Source organism: Polypterus senegalus, chromosome 4, assembly GCF_016835505.1.
Source record: "Polypterus senegalus isolate Bchr_013 chromosome 4, ASM1683550v1, whole genome shotgun sequence".
In the NCBI taxonomy this organism is placed as follows: Eukaryota; Metazoa; Chordata; class Cladistia; order Polypteriformes; family Polypteridae; genus Polypterus; species Polypterus senegalus.
In genome coordinates, this window is record NC_053157.1 from 169,427,630 (window position 1) to 169,444,497 (window position 16,868).

At 36.5% G+C, this 16,868-nt stretch overlaps 1 protein-coding gene across 2 annotated transcripts in view; it reads left to right on the forward strand.

The window, feature by feature from the left end:
• Positions 1-896: 896 nt before the first annotated feature.
• mlsl (malate synthase-like) overlaps positions 897-16,868 on the forward strand; it is a 35,049-nt gene continuing 19,077 nt past the window's right edge. Inside the window, exons 1-9 of one of the 2 annotated variants that reach the window (XM_039751661.1) lie at positions 897-979; positions 7,855-7,983; positions 9,002-9,220; positions 10,746-10,836; positions 12,447-12,523; positions 12,604-12,714; positions 14,540-14,599; positions 14,755-14,911; positions 15,531-15,729. In XM_039751661.1, coding sequence (XP_039607595.1) covers positions 974-979; positions 7,855-7,983; positions 9,002-9,220; positions 10,746-10,836; positions 12,447-12,523; positions 12,604-12,714; positions 14,540-14,599; positions 14,755-14,911; positions 15,531-15,729 — 1,049 coding nt within the window. In that variant the 5' untranslated portion in view covers positions 897-973. The remainder of the gene's footprint in view (positions 980-7,854; positions 7,984-9,001; positions 9,221-10,745; positions 10,837-12,446; positions 12,524-12,603; positions 12,715-14,539; positions 14,600-14,754; positions 14,912-15,530; positions 15,730-16,868) is intronic. The other variant, XM_039751662.1, reaches the window with a different exon arrangement.

Sequence of the window (16,868 nt, forward strand, 5' to 3'; positions counted from 1 at the left end):
TTTTGAAGCCTAATAAATCATGACATTGTTAAACTTCCCCCTCATTAGATGTTCACCCCTGCACATTTTTCCTAAGGTCACGTTAAGAATTGGACAATCTTGATGGAAGGCGGAGCAAGAAATTTAAACGTGACATCTTTGGATACTGTAAGTGCTCTAAGCAACCAAACAACACGGTATCCCGCACTAATAAGGTTTGGGCTGGAGGCTAAACTTATTTTAAAGACCTAATTAGTTTTTTGGTAGCATTTTTTGTGCTTATATTGTTTAGGTGCTTGCAAAATATACCCTTGTGATAATGTCTCTGGTTAGCAGAGAGTTTGGCTTTTAATGTAATGCTTTTATTCAGTATTGTGTCCGGGTTTCCAGTTATCTTTAAATTAATTTTACTTCACAGCAGTGAACAGGAAATGAAGGTTTTATATTAAAAGTTTATTCACAAAGTAAAGTGTGAAATATATTTACTTTCTGAGCCTTCTTTTTCATTTACAGGGTTGCATGGAGCCAGAGTTGGAACCCCGTGTCTTCAGCAGTGGATTCAAAATACGAAGTAATTCTGGAATGGATGCCAATGAATGTCACAACATACTTATTCTGTGTCAATTTATAGACACCAAATACCCTGATATGCTTCTTTTTGCAATGTGTTAGAAGGCCTTAATATCTTTTCAGAAAACAAACAGACCCTGAGGTGACAGGTAAATCTGATAAAATAAGGAACTTAAACCTGGAGCTATAAGGCTGCAGTACTAACCACTGTGCACCAAACTAACCAATATTCTAATAAAACAGAACTATTCTCACTTTACAAAAGCCACCTTTTGAAGTGCATAGTTCACAAGTGAATGTTTCCCTTTATGCTGGCCACGACTTGAATAATCAACAAAGACTTTGACCTTTCTGTAAACACTGTCTTTTTGTCTCACCATTTTTTAGCAGAATTGTAGAGTAGCCTGAAACAGCAGCGCTGTAAATGACGGTAAGTTTACAGTTATATTGTTATTGCTCTGTTCACAAAACTCATTTTACTAAATACTGTGAGGAAGCTTTCTGGACATGCCTGTAGTGACAAATTCAAAAAATAAAAACGCTTAGCTATAGTTCAAAAAGCTTAAGAAGAAGAATTCTGTACTAGGAAGAAATTAGATATTGAATCCTGCAGTGCCATCTTTACTTTTACTTGTCTAATATAAATAAACTAATTCATGCATTTTTTTTCTTGGGGAATTATTTATTGTTGTTATAGTAGAGCCCAGCCCTATGTAGTGGATTAAAATCCAGAGGGTCAGCTTTCATTGGCACTTGAAGAGGGGATTACAGACTGAAATGGGTGCCTTGAGCCAAAGAAGGTTGTAACATGGATTTGATATTAGGTGCATTCTGCTAGGCTGGCAGTTACTGGTGTCTGGACAGTCAATGCTCAGAATGTTTTTTGGAATCAGGGTGTAATGTTGCATGGTCTCACCTTGCTCATAGCATAAGCCATGGCATACACATGATACGTATATGATGTTATGTTGTTGACCACAAATTGCATGTGTACTTATTCTATGGCTTCAGTAGTAAATGCCCCTTTTCCACTAACAACTCAAATCAGGCTAGAATGATGTTTGTTTTGTTGCCTTTATGTTTTTCAAAGAGTTCAGGAACTATCAACTCAATTTATTGGTAGACGGCTTGTATGGTGTATGTGAAACTTGTGCCAACCTGGGAGAGCATTAATACGGCTAAAATAATGCCATGGGCAGTTGGCCACTGATTGCATGTCTTTATGCAAATGTAAAAAAAAAATCTGAAGTTTTTTTTTTCTTCCCACTGTATGCACTTTTCAGATGCTTTACTTGTTGGATTTGTTTTGTTTGTATAAAAATTAAGTAACAAGCACCCAGGGTCATACAAAGTGCAAGCACTTATTGACAATACAACATGATTTGGAATCTTCTGTTCACAACGGATAGGAGAACTTGCCAAAGAACTTGGCATTGCCTGTGTAAATTTGTATAATGGATTAAGGTAAGAAAGAAAATATCATTTCTGAGTTTTTTTTTTTAATGCTGACCATTTTGTTATGGCTTGCCAAAATGCTAGTGTCCCATCCTTCATCTACGCTACCTCTTTATAATTTCCATGCTGTCATTAGTCGAGAATTTGTATTTTTTATTTTTGTGTATGATTGGATTCCTCAATTGTGGTAATTGTGCTGGCTTGGGACCATGAACAGTATTTCCATGGCCATCAGGATGACTTGGGTACACACCCTGGCACCCTTCCTGCAAAAAGGTCTTATTAAATGCAGGAGAAAAAATGCATAACAACAGGAAAACTGATTTGAGAAACTATTTTGAACAAGCCATATATAATTCTTTTGAGACTAATGAGGCTTACCTTATAGGTAGTCAGGAGATACCTGATGCCATCATTTTTGCAGCCTTAGCAGATCATGCGGTCCAATTCTGTGGAGTCCTATAACACTGATATAGATGTACTGTATACAACAACAAAGACACACCAAACAATGCCAAAACTGAAGGATCCCTTTTGCAGTCTTTCATTATATTTAGCACAGTTTTGTGACCCCAAAAACACAGCTACATTTTACCTTTTTGTCCTCGTGTCATGGACCTTTTAAAAATTTTCAGTTGATATTAATGTGATGTTGCAATTGTCAGTTCATTTGTTATAATATACTAATGACCAAAAAAGGAAGGTACCATTTTGGACTTTTTTACTTCAATCAAGTATTTGATTTATTGTCTACATATGCAATGTTCATAATTGTGAGTGTTCCTACTAAGAAGTTTTTCGGTAGGGGTAGTGAGGTGATGTTAGGGGAAGTCTTTTTGTGCTTCAATGCAATGGAGCCTTGGTTGCTATTTTGTATTTCCTGGTTTAATGTGGTTTCACGAATACATATTTAAGTCCTTATTAATCATTTGGATGTTTATTATTCAATATATTGTTGAATAGTTGCATCATTGATGTGGCATTTAAGCCAGTGACATCTAAAGGTTTTTGTGTTGTTCCATCAATGGAAGCCCTATTCATGATGACATTTTTTGAAACTCCATAAACTGTTAGTTAAGTTCAGTTATATACAGTAATATACATGCAAAACATAATGAACACCGACTTAGTTGTTTTTGAAAATCCATATTGTAAATTGGATGTACAATAATGTAAAAGCAAATTTTGTGAAAGTAAGCATAGTCTTTTTTGAGTGATGGATGGATGATCTTTCCATTGGTCCTCCACAACACGTGCCATGTTCATTATGAACCATTTTGTTGTGCTAACAGAGTCTTGATTCTGCACTACCCTATTACAACCCCATTTCTTAAAGGTACTTTTAAAAGGCCTTAAAGTCTAGATTTTAACTTGTATCAACAGTAATATGCATGCAAAAGTTCATTAAGTTCGATTCCGCTATTTTGGTATGATATATTTTTTACCCACCCCATCCCATTACAACCACCCTTCCAGACAAAAATGTTTGAAACACCATGTAACCTGGATTTTAATTTGCTTCAGCTTTATTATACATACAAAATTTCATTAAGATAGACTAAGAGTTTTGAAATAAAGCCCAGGTTTTTGGGATATTCTCCCTTTACAACCCAATGAAATATTTGAAACGCTATATAGCCTGTACTTTAAGTTGGATCAATGGCAATATGCATGCAGAATTTCTTGAAAATGTGTTTTTGAGTGATTGACAAACAAATAAACAGATGAGATGCACTCTGAGGGTTACAATGATGTCTTTAGTGTGCCAAATGGATAAATAAAGTCAAAATAAAGCAGACAAGTTCAAAAGACAGACAGAGAATGTTACAATTTAATTTATATAGATAGTAAAAAAGCTCTTAAACACAAGTTTCAACCTCATCATGAAACAGTTCTGGGAAGAAAAAAACTTACGCATGAATATAAAAATGAGTCAAAAAGAAAATCTAGCACTGCAACAATTTTCTCACAGTTAACTATGTGGGTGTTACACTCTACAAATATGTGCTGTTTATCTTTGATGTAATCAATTACAGGTAAGACATCCTTTTCATTTCTGTGATAAAAAATCCACTTTGAACCAGGCTGTTGGCCATGTTCTGCTTCCAGGTGCTAGTGGCAGAATGCCATTAGTAAAGTATTCCTTATGCCAGTAATCATATAATGGTTGCCAGACATCATTGGCTTTATTATTTAAACTGGCTTTAGACTGATGTGAATCTAAGTTTTTGAGCCAGTACTCATCTCAGAATGGTTTTATAATTGTTTTGTTTATATCATAATACTGTTGTCATGTCACCATTTTTGTTGTACTGTTAACTTTCCAGGGTTGCTATTTTGTGTTGTATCTTACTTGGGCACTGCCATACTGTTAAGGCAAAAACCCCATTGCTAATGATGTGATTCGTGATTTGTTACATCATCAATCACATGCTATAAAAGATCGTGGTGCCCATTTCATAAATTATATCTTTGGAATACAAACTAAAACCGCAACAAAACCTTCATATATTGTAGGTTATTTAGCTTACGTTTGCCTTTTGATTTAGAGAATTGTTTGACATTTTGGTTTTAATGATGATTTTTTTTCATGTTTACTTTGGTCTTCATCTTAGTCAGTTTTTGACTTCATTTTCCAGAAAGCATTTTTGTATTCATATTTCCACTACAAATTAAAATTTTGACTTTGTTCCCTGTGGTGGGCTGGCACCCTGCCCGGGGTTTGTTTCCTGCCTTGTGCCCTGTGTTGGCTGGGATTGGCTCCAGCATAACCCTGTGATCCTGTAGTTACGATATAGCAGGTTGGATAATGGATGGATGGATGGACTTTGTTCCCTGGGGTGGCACAGTGGTGCAGTAGTAGCGCTGCTGCCTCGCAGTAAGGAAACCAGTTAGGAGACCCGGGTTCGCTTCCCAGGTCCTCAATGTGTGGAGTTTGCATGTTCTCCGCGTGTCTGCGTGGGTTTCCTCCCACAGTCCAAAGACATGCAGGTTAGGTGCATTGGCTATCCTAAATTGTCCCTAGTGTGTGCTTGGTGTGCGTGTGTGTTCTGCGGTGGGCTGGTACCCTGCCCAGGATTTGTTCCTGCCTTGTGCCCTGTGCTGGCTGGGATTGACTCCAGCAGACCCTCGTGACCCTGCGTTAGCATATAGCAGGTTGGACAATGACTGACTGACTGACTGACTAACTGACTTTGTTCCCTTGATTAGAAAGCTAACTCCTGGTCATCATATTTTCATTGAGCAATTTCAGCCTAATGTTACAATGGAATCCATTTTGACTTCCTGCTTTGCATTCAGTGTTAGTGTTTACATTCAGGTACTTATAACTAGGGTTGTTACAATACCAGAATTTCAAACTTTAATAAAATGTTAAGGAAATACAGTATATGATGTAACTCAATAAACCTACATGGTAACACTTTACATTAAGTGTCCATAATTACACTGTAACTACTTAATTACCTGTATAAGTACAGTGTAACTATGAGTTATTACTCCATACTTACTGTGTAATACAAAGTAATGTTATAGTTAATTATTCAGTTGTCATTGTTATTCCACAGTTTATATAATTACAATGTAAAATTTATCACTGATCGAAAAACAAGTGTACTTACTTAGTTACATTTTATCTGTACTTTCAAAATGTAATAAAAACATCAGGGTATGTAACTACAACTATATAACAGATGTTTCATGGTCTGGGCAATTGTAATGGAGAATTGCAGTGATAACTGCATAGGTTTTCAATGATATTTCAAAATCTTTTCTAAATGGTAAAAACGCCTTTGCAAAATGTTTTTTTGGGCTATTATTATACCCATCCCTAACATAATACTGCCAAACTTGCATCATTCAATCAAGGTACACAGGGCTGCAGAGCCATTCCAAGCATCACCGGGCACAAGGCAGGAAACAGCCCAGGTTAGGGAGCCATCCCATTACAAGGCCCACTGACAAACATACCAGCACTCACACTCTTACACATATGGCCATGTAACCCAACCTAAATGTCCCTGGGATGTGGCAGTAAAACCCATGAAGAAGACATAGGGACACATGGGTAGAACGTACAAATTTTACACACATATCCATCCATCCATTATCCAACCCACTATATCCTAACACAGGGTAATGGGGGTCTGCTGGAGCCTCCAGACAGAATTCCATCTCAGGATAATGGATCTGTGAGGCAAAAGCGTTAACTCTTTTGCAAATGTGTTTTCACCATTTAAAACAGATCTTGAAATATCATTGAAAACCTATACAGTTATCACTGCAATTCTCCATTACAATTGCCCAGACCATGGATAATCTGTTATATAGTTGTAGTTACATACCCTGATGTTTTTATTACATTTTGAAAGTACAGATACAATGTAACTAAGTAAGTACACTTGTTTTTGGATCAGTGATAAATTTTACATTGTAAATATATAAACTGTGGAATAACAATGACAACTGAGTAATTAACTATAGCGTTACTTTGTATTACACAGTAAGTATGGAGTAATAACTCATAGTTACACTGTACTTATACAGGTAATTACATAGTAGTTACAGTGTAATTATGGACACTTAATGTAAAGTGTTACCATTATTATAAATTGCAATTCTTTATGCATTAAAATCTTTTCAGTGATGAAAACTAATAATAGAAATTCTAGTCATTAATGCATAGAAGTACTTGCCTGCAGTAGTAGTCCACAGCCTTAATACCATTACTGTCCATCCCAAAAATTAGTTTCCATCCACCTACAGTCATGATCTTATTTAGGGAGATATGAATTTTGAGCTTGTTACTGCAACAGTAAACAGGAAACTACAACAAAACAGGGCCATCATCAAATTTAAAAAAATGATTAAACCACAATCTTTTCTGTGCTGAGCAGCGCTTTTTGAGATAAAGCTCAAAGGAAAATGAACCATACTGCTGGCATTCATGCAGACCCACCCATGAAGAAGCCACCACAGCCAGCCCAATCAATTTTCACTTTAGTCACTTTTCAATTCATTTTTTTTCTGTAAAACACTGAGCATATGAGCACATAGAGGATTAGAACTGCTGCTTATGCAATTGAACACTAAAGTTACAGCACCTTACATTATATAGTACATGTGATTAAATATAATTTTAAAATTACATGTAATAAAAGAGAGTAATGTGCTATGGCTGTACATTTCACTACGAGGTTTAAAAAATCAAGAGATTGATGGAGCCCTAGTGCTAAAGAGTTTTGTCCCTGAATGCACTGTGCAGAATAAAACTGTCCTGCAGGTAAAAATAATTGCAGACCACTGTCTTAATGTGTTAAACGTTTAACTGACTACACCAAACGTATTAAGTTGTAGATAAACAATAAACGTCACATCCCTACTTCAAATGCAAGAGTTTACAGGCATTTACTGATTGATGTTTCCATAATTTAGAAATAAGAAACTATAAGAACTCTAGCCATGTCCATCGGTAGCCTATGAGGCTCAAATGTCAAAAGTCAGAGCAATCGAGAAGTGCATTAGTGGTTTTCATACATTAAAAACTAAAGCACCCAGGAAGTTCAACAAGTTGTAAAATAAGGTTTAATAGTGAGGTTTCATAATTAAAGTCGTAGAACATTTCCCTGTACACATTAATAATGTTCATGAATTGTCTTTGTTGTCATTAAAGGTTTGTCTTGTTAATATATTGATTCTAAGTGAAATCATTCCGTTACCTTGGAATTTTAATGCTACATTGATTTTAGATCTTATAGTCTTTCATAGAATAGCTTCCCTGACATTTTTCTTTTCCAAGGTCTATTCTTAAAGAAACTCATTTTAAACTTGTGTGCATCTTTGTCTAAACAGATGATTCCAGGAGTAGAACTTGAAGATCCACCTAGAGATCTAAAATTTGAACACCAAACACTGTTTACCACTGATTGCATACAATTTCTTGCAGAGCTTATCACAACATTTGACTGTAAGGTGGAGAAGGTAAGTGAGGGTGAAAAGAAATATGAGAGAAGTCCACTTGAGCAAATTGACTTTTTAAAGTTTTTTTGTGTAGTTTTCTTTCCAATTAATGACACTATTATTACTTGTATGACATGTGACAAGAATTGGCAAGAGTTCATTTTAAATTCTTGTTATTTATGAAGTGTGCCTTGCTCCTGTTCTTACGGGATATGTGATATTTGAAGTGTGAAATTTTTAAACATTAACAAAGGGATTAATGCCAACTGTAAATGAAAGGAGGCAATTTACAACTCAGAATACAGGGTGAGTGTGAAAGGAGCTTTTCATGTTATTTGACAGTCTGGCAGGTTTGAAATTTTGATCTTCTGGCAGGCCGTAAGAAATTAAATTCAATTGCTTATTTACAATTGATCTATTTTAGAGAAACAGCAAATAGATAAATTGCCATTCTTAAAATAACATTCTCAAACTTTCTTAATTCATCTCAAGATTGTGATGGGCCAGAGCCTGTCCTGGCAAGGCTGGAAACAGCTCTGCACATGGCGGCAGACTATCGCAGGACCCACTAATACACACACACACATACACACCCACCCAGACCCAGTCTAAGTAACCTGCATGTCTTTGAGAGGAAAATCAGAGAACCCATACAGACACAGAGAGATCATGCAGACACTGCTTGAACATGGCTGAGTGTGGGATTCAAATCCAGGATGCTCAATCTGAGAAGCTGCAGTGCTAACTACTGTGCTACTTCCTTCTCCATCCACTCAATTAAATTTCAGAAATAGATCTTCTTTCACCAGTTCAAGTTAGTAGACTTTTCTATCATGTAGTTAAACTAAAAGTCTTAAAGACTCAGACTCCCCAATGGCTGAATAGGTTGCAGCTTTAGAAATACTGTATGCTTCTGTGTAACCGTCTTGTACTATGCATAAAGCATTTTACGATCGTTTTCACCATTGTAGTTGTTAAATAAGACTTAGGAATGTGTTTGTTGATGACCATCTGACATTTGGCTAAATTTGTGTCCTAGGTTTTACTGCAAAGGGCAGCCACAAAAATCCATTTGGACGTGTCTGGAGACCTCCCTGAATTTTCAAGTCTCACCTCACACATCAGAGATGACAAGGAGTGGAAGATTCTTCCTGTACCAGAGAGACTGCAGAACAGACACGTGGATGTGGGAGATCTTGCACCATGTGACACTGAGCGTTTTCTTAAAGCTTTGAAGTCAGATGCTCAGGGAATACAGGTATACATAATTAGTCTTGAGTTACAAATAACGTTACTTAGAAAACATTAACTAAAAGCAAACAATGAATATTAGAAGGAAATTTTCAATTTACAGAGGTTCAGGCAGTGTCAGGTAAATGACAAAATAACCACTAACAGAAATATTTATGACACTTGAACTAAAACAAACTTTAAAGTTAAAATTGGACTGTTCAGGTGAGTAAAATGGAGAACTATTTAGCTGATCCATACTGCAAAAAAACAGATTTATATTCCTTCTAGCCATTACAGTTTCTTAAGTTGAAATTTATTTAATTTTGCCTGTGTCATTTCAGAGTGTTGAAAACATTCCAGGCATAATAAACTGAAAGTTGTTAAAAATAATCAGGACTTTGGTTTAACTGTAAGTTGCCTTCCATTTTGAATGTGCTTTTTCTATTATATAGTCACAGAGAGACATGACCTATCCTTGTAGTGGGCACAATCCAGGCAACACTGCTAGACAGGAAGCAAGTGATTTGCCATCCATACTCACATACATGCTGAGACTCATCCACAGTGACTTGTTAAGCCAGCTACACCAACATGCACACTTTTAGAATATGAGAAGATTCAGGAATTCGTGAAGTAAATCCATGCAAAATCTACACTGACAGTGAACTTAGGTTCCCGGAGTTGTGAGGCAGCTGTGCTCAACTCATTGTGCTGCCCACTTTCTAAGTGACTCGTGTTGGATTAGAAATGATCTGCTGTGATTAGTGTATTCAATAAGTGCATGAATGAATGATTATTTATGGTGCATACAGAGTGAAGCTTATAAAGACTCCACAACACAACACGTGCTTCTTATATTCAACTACTTTCCATTAGCAGAGGGGTGCTGTCTGTACCTCCTACATGTGTAGGTCTTACTTTGATTCCTATGCCAAAGATTTTCAGGCTAGACTGATTAGAGAAACATCAAATAGATAAACTAAACTGCCATTCTTAAAATAATATTCTTAAACTTTCCAAATCCATGTCAAAGTTGTGATGGGCACACATACACACCCACCCAGACCCAGTCTAAGTAACCTGCATGAGTTTTCACGTTTGTGCCATGCGATACACTGGCACCCCATCCATAGCTGGTTCCTACTTTGTACCTGATGCTTCCATGATAGGTTATTGCTACTGTGAACATATATTAGAATAAGTTGGGTCCAGGAATTTTTATTTTATTTTACCGTATTATTTTTTTCTTCTGTAATGCTGTGATTTCTAAGCATACTTTACATGTTACATGCTTCTATTTCTCAAATATCTGGACCTTATTGCTATTGTTTTATAAAACTTTCATGAAGGCATGCCATGTTGTGATTTCATGTCATAATCATATTATATACTGTAAATCGTATTTATTGTTTTATAATGCATCTTAAATTGGTTATTTTGTCACACTTGTATCCCTCTGCCCCGTTTTTCTGTCTAGTGAAACATTATGGATAAATGTGTAGCTGAAGTTATCCTCGATATTGCAAAAACACTAACTGCTGGTTTATTAGGTTGACTTTGATGATGGAAATTGTCCAACATACTCCAATCAAATTAAAGGGCTATTTAATGTTTATAAAGCAGTCCGACATCATTTCAAAGGTACGTTTATTGTTATATGCACATCAGTGCAATGAATGTTTGCTTGCCTAATTACTTATATACACAATTTAAAAAATGAGGTAAATAATCAAAGAAAATCGTAAGATCAACTTAAAGGTGGAAAGCAAGAACGACTGTGTGCTACACTGCATGGTGAAGCATGAATATTGATTATTATTGCACTGTACTTTATAAGATGTGACATCACACTTATATTTAAAATATCTGTCACAAATGCCTGATTTACTAAAGAGAGACAATAGAATTACACCATGCAAGAATTTGGTGACATGTCTCTCTTCATAAAAACATTGGGAATTCATTTAATACAGCTTTTTGTTTTCTATGTAATTTCAACAGTGAGATCCTAATGCCAGAACCAATCCATATGCAATTTTACAATTAATTCTGTTTTGAAACAGAATACAAGATATATATATAAACCAAAACTTAAGCGATACTGGATCAACTAGCATGGCAATAATGTGGCTGGCATGGATCAGTTTGGCTAATGTAAAAATGGATAATGAATTCTAGAAGGAGAATCCAGTCGATATTTTGCTTATGAATGTGACCCTGAGACTGTACTTTATTAGACACATAACTCTTTAAAACAAATGTATCATGGAATGGTTGCACGAACATTAGAGCTGCTGCCTCACTTCTTCATGATACTTCTTTCAAATGTGGAGTCTTGCATACTCTTTCAAAGAGATAAGCAATAATGTGCTCTGGTTGAGTTCCAAAACTGAACTGATGTGGTTAGAAAAAGATGGCGGCTTTATAAGCCAAAAGTGGAAGTGATGTCAGTCTGGGCACCAGAAATGGAAGTGACATCGAATCAGGCAGGTTTTCCCATATTTGGCCTGCAGAGACAGCAGAGGTAGGTTTAGTGCACCCCGCCACCCCCTGGCCTGGTGGGGAATTACCTCCACTTGGTCCACTCAGCTCCCTCCTAATCGCACCTGTGTGACAACGGACAATTTCCAAATGGGAAGTTCAGGCTTCCCACTAAATTGTGTTAATTGTTATTAATTTATTTAATTATAAAGCTTGAAATCTTTATCAACAAAATTGAAAAAGGGTCCAAACAATGGAGATAAACATAACAGTTACAGTAAATACAATACTGTGTAAATACACAGGGTGGGTATGCTGCACATTCATATGGGTTGCAGGAAAAGCTTGATTCTTAAGGTGTGAGCTTTCTTATTCATAAAAGTGGAAAACACAGCAAGAAAACAGATGGATGGCGGGACTTATTATTTATTTATTTATTTATTTATTTTTTAATGCAGGTATTATTCCTTACCAACTTACCATAGTTAACAGTATGTTTGTCCTCTAGAAAGTAAGAACATTAAAGTTATGTTACTTTTTTGTTCACAGGAAAATTAGCAAGCAAGGGAATTTTGATTCTCGATTGAAAGCTGGTCTATAATAGATGTGGGCAACTGTGAGAACTGATGAATGTGTACAACACAACTGCTCACAGTACAGTACATCACGGATTTAATCGATCAGTGTGTTTCTTTAAGGTAGCCAGCTTCACAGTAAACATTTGTACAAAGCAATCAGAAACATACATTATTTCTATGCTCTTTTCCCAGATGCACCTCACATCTCAGAAGCTCCAGTGTTAATGCTGAGACCCCGAGCTTGGAATATGATTGAACACAACATGATGGTATACACTTTTGCTGATCTGTTTTCTGTTTTGTATGCATGTTCCAAGCTGTTATTGGTAAATATTTTGGGCTTTCTTAGGTACAAGGAAAGGAGGTTCCAGGTGCTTTGTTTGATTATGGTCTGTTGGTGTACCACAATGGCAAACTACTATTTGAGAACAAAAGTGGCCCATTCTTTTATTTGTCTAAGGTGGGTAGAGTCCAAGGTATTTCTACAAAGTTGCAGCAAAATCCACCTTTGATCAATGTGTATCGTTTGTTTGATTATATCTGTGCCGCTATATCTGTGCATTACCTGCATTTCTTATTTCAGACTGAAAATGTCACTGAAGGATACAAATGAATGGATTCTCATAAAGATTATAATGGGAAAGTTTCAAAGCTGTAATGCTGATGTCAAACGATTATTTTACGAGAGAACTGTCCCAAGTTTTTAGGAGATGCGAATTTTCACCTTTGTTCTTAAAACTATACCCCCAACGTGAGAGAAAGTTACTGTTAAAACTTCAAAACAAATTTTTTAAAAACAATTTTTTCCTCTTTTTTGAGCTTTTCTGTACTCATGTCAGATACACTCTTTTTGTGAACATCATTGATATTTGGTGATACTGCAGTGGATTTTTTGAGATTGTAGTTCAGTCATAAACAAACTCTAATGGACTAATGAACTAATATGATAGCAGGCCACCCTGCTGGCTAGAGGGTTCTAATCAGCCGCTAATGTCATTTATTAGATAGGGCCTTATGGTACCTGAGGATTGGGGACAATCACAAGAAATGCAGACTCCTATTCCATCTGTTAGGGTGTCCACAGCTCAGATAAGAAGAACAAACAGCAGAAAATGCCTAAAGAGTATTGTTTTTAAAATGCTCAAGGAGAGTGAGGGAGCATCGCCAGTTATGGTGCACTAGTCAAACAATCAAGGAAGTTGTCACATTATGGCTAAGAGGCATCGACCATAAACATCCTGAACAATTATTAAAAATGTGAATGCCTAAAAACATTCTCTTTTTTGTATTTTATATTTGTATACTTGCATATTTGTTTTAGGTAGAATTTATTTCTTACTGTAGGTGGCATGGTTAGCACTGCAGATCAACAGACACAGCATCCTGCATTTGAACCTGGCAGCTAGTCATAGTCAGTGCGGAGTTTGCATGTGCCTCCCATGTCAGCATGGATTTTCCTCCCACGTCCCCAACTGACTTTCAGTATTAATCGCCAATTCTAAATTTTCCCCATTGTGAGTGTGGGAAGGCATATGTGCGAGTTTAGGCTCTGTGATGGAATGGCATCCTTTAAACAGCATTAAGCCCCAGTAATCCTGAATTAGATTATAAAGTTTTGAGGATACCCATTAAGTGTTTCAGTATAATATTGTTATCCATACTTCTTTTCTCAGGGTCTGAGTGGTGCTCTATATCTGGATTAAGTTGAGGGATATTATTTCATCAATTAATGCTGGTAAAGTTCTACTATAAAAGTTTTCAAAGAACATACTGTATTTTTATACAGATAGTGAGATATGTTTCATCTCAATCTCAAGAGCTTTTTTGCTTTAAAATTAGAATAACTTTATTACAGTTAGTAACTATTCAGTTAGAGCTTGGGACATAGTGGAACACAACACGGTGGTATACACTTTTGATGGGATTGGCTCCAGCGTCCCTGTGACCCTGCCCTGGATAAGCAGGCTGGAAAAATACATTGAAAGACAGATGAATTTATCTTTTAAAGTATCTACACAATTAAGTTTACCCTCGGTGTAAATATGAATACATATTCTACACTGAATTTTATTAAATTGTTGTTATTTAATGGCTTCATACAGTCATTACTGGTTTTTCTTTGAATAAACCCCTTGAACACTGGACATGCAATACATCAAATTTACTTGTGCTTGTTTAAGTAAAAAATAAGGCATCATGTTTGTGATACGATGAAGAGATCTTCCAGCAGAGTAGCTTGTGTTAGAGAGTTTTAACCCACCTATTACAAAATTTATGCTTTTCAGATTGAAAGTCACCATGAAGCAAGACTGTGGAATGATATTTTTGCTTGGACTGAAGAAAAGGTAATCTATGTATATAGACGAGTTTTTTTTTTCTTCCATGAGGAACTGAAATCTGACAGGGGTGCCATGGTCGGCAAGCAACCCTTATTTGAATCCTAATAAGTGACACGTCATTCCAGCGGAACCTGACTTGTGCTGTTTTTCTCTTTGACTAGCTGGGCTTACGACGTGGCAGTATTAAGGCCACTGTCTTAATAGAAAATGTTTTGGCTACATTTGAGATGGATGAAATACTGTATGAGCTCCGTGAACACACTCTCGGCCTAAACTGTGGAATTTGGGATTACTCTGCATCTTTTGTCAATAAGTTTGGTAAGACTGATACACTTGTCCTCTGGTTGATCACACTTTCATAAAAGTCTCATTTCTTCTACTGTTGAAAGACCCTTGAGCCATTTCACCTCTGTAACAGATATGTATGCTCAGCATGGACACTGAGGAACCTACTTCTTAGTTTTCTTTCTTAAAAATGTGTTATATTTCTGTGGGTAAAATGAGAAGGCACACACGGTATTATGACCACACAAGTCAATGTGCCATTTTTTGTTGTCATTTAGTAAGACATAGTGAACTTGGCAGGGGATAATTATATGCCTATTCCAGAGATGCATAATTTTACTAAGTAACAGATGTGTAGCCAATTTCCATTTATTCCATATTTAGAGTGGAGGGGACCTAAGCCTAACCTGATAGCATCTACAATGTATGGTTTATGAAGAAGATCCCTACTTTTGACAGGACACACTCATACATACACCAATGCTTCCTCACATCAGCCCAGTTTTCACCAATTAACTCATCTTTCAGAAACTTAATGAACTGATTTACCTTTTCACAAATTAGAGCTATAAAAAACCCAAAAATAGCATCTTCAACCTTGAATAAAACAGAAAAGTACTGTCATAATTGATTTGCTCTTTTTGTCATAAAGGTAATCATTCAGCATTTTTGCTTCCTGACCGCAGTAAATATGTGAACATGGAGAAGCCTTTTCTGAGAAGCTACATGGAATTACTGGTACAGACATGCCATAGACGTGGGGCATTAGCCACTGGAGGCATGACGGCTGCAATACTTCCCAGTGACAAGGGAAGCTCCCAGTACCACAGTATACTTGAAAAGGTCACCAGGCAAGTGGACAGCCCCTCACACAGGCAGCTACTTTGTTGATTTCCTTTACATTAAGATCATTTTCAAATGTCACTACAATAAACAGGGTCTAAGAGTCTGGTTTGTATTAATCCAAGTGGGGAGTCCAAGCCTAATTTTGGTGGCTTCAGGTAGAGGGCAGATGCCAATCCTGCATAGGTCAACAGTCTACCAAAGCACTGGATTGGAAGTTTACCTACTTAAAAATACAAATAAATTGTCAGCTATGAGAAATTTTTCACCCACTAATGTAATTTGAAGAAGGTAAGCATTTAAAACAAAAAGTAAATGACCTCAGTTTATTACTTATTTATTTACATATTATTTTTTTTTTCAGTTCTAGGTAGTATATTACTAAACTCTGTTTGGGCCGCCACCCTTTGACTCAGTGTGAAGTATTATAGCGTGTGGGTGGTTAGTTCTGTTAATAATCACAATTTGGCTGCCTTCAAGTGATACTAACAAATGTAATATTATGTAACATTAATTTATCTTCAAAGATTTATTATAAATGTACTGTTCATATTGCAAACAGTAGGGAGCACTTACAAGGCCTCTACAAACCCAGAAAAAGTGCAAATGTGGCCAAAATATTTGATTGGGTGTTTAATTAACTAAAATAGTGAACACAAGGAAAAGATAACCTGAGCAGTAGAAATAAACAGAAATAAACATCCTGGCTATCCCACTAGGCAAAACTACACAGGACATCTAAGCATTGTCTGTCTGTTGGGTGTCTTATATACCTAACCACATATAAATACTGTACCAATAAGCACGCCTCTCCTTCACTGACCATTTCTTTTCCTTGAGATCCTCTTGCCTTCCTTACTTCTTCTGACTCACTTTGCAAATCCTGTGCCCAGAAGACGGTTCTGGATGTCTCCAAAAAGTAACTTCTGAGGTTCTATATGTCATGAGAAGTCCTAAGCCAAGGCAGTCCCTGCACACACAGACTCCCACCATTATTACAGGGGCCAGGCAACTGCCAGTACATGACAGAAGGGTACAAAGAAGGTCGTAACTGGACATCCCTCTGCAGTATATATTATTGAAATTGTTGAAGCTTCAGTCTTTTCAGATTTTTTTTCTGAAATGTTGGCATAGAAATGCAACTTTA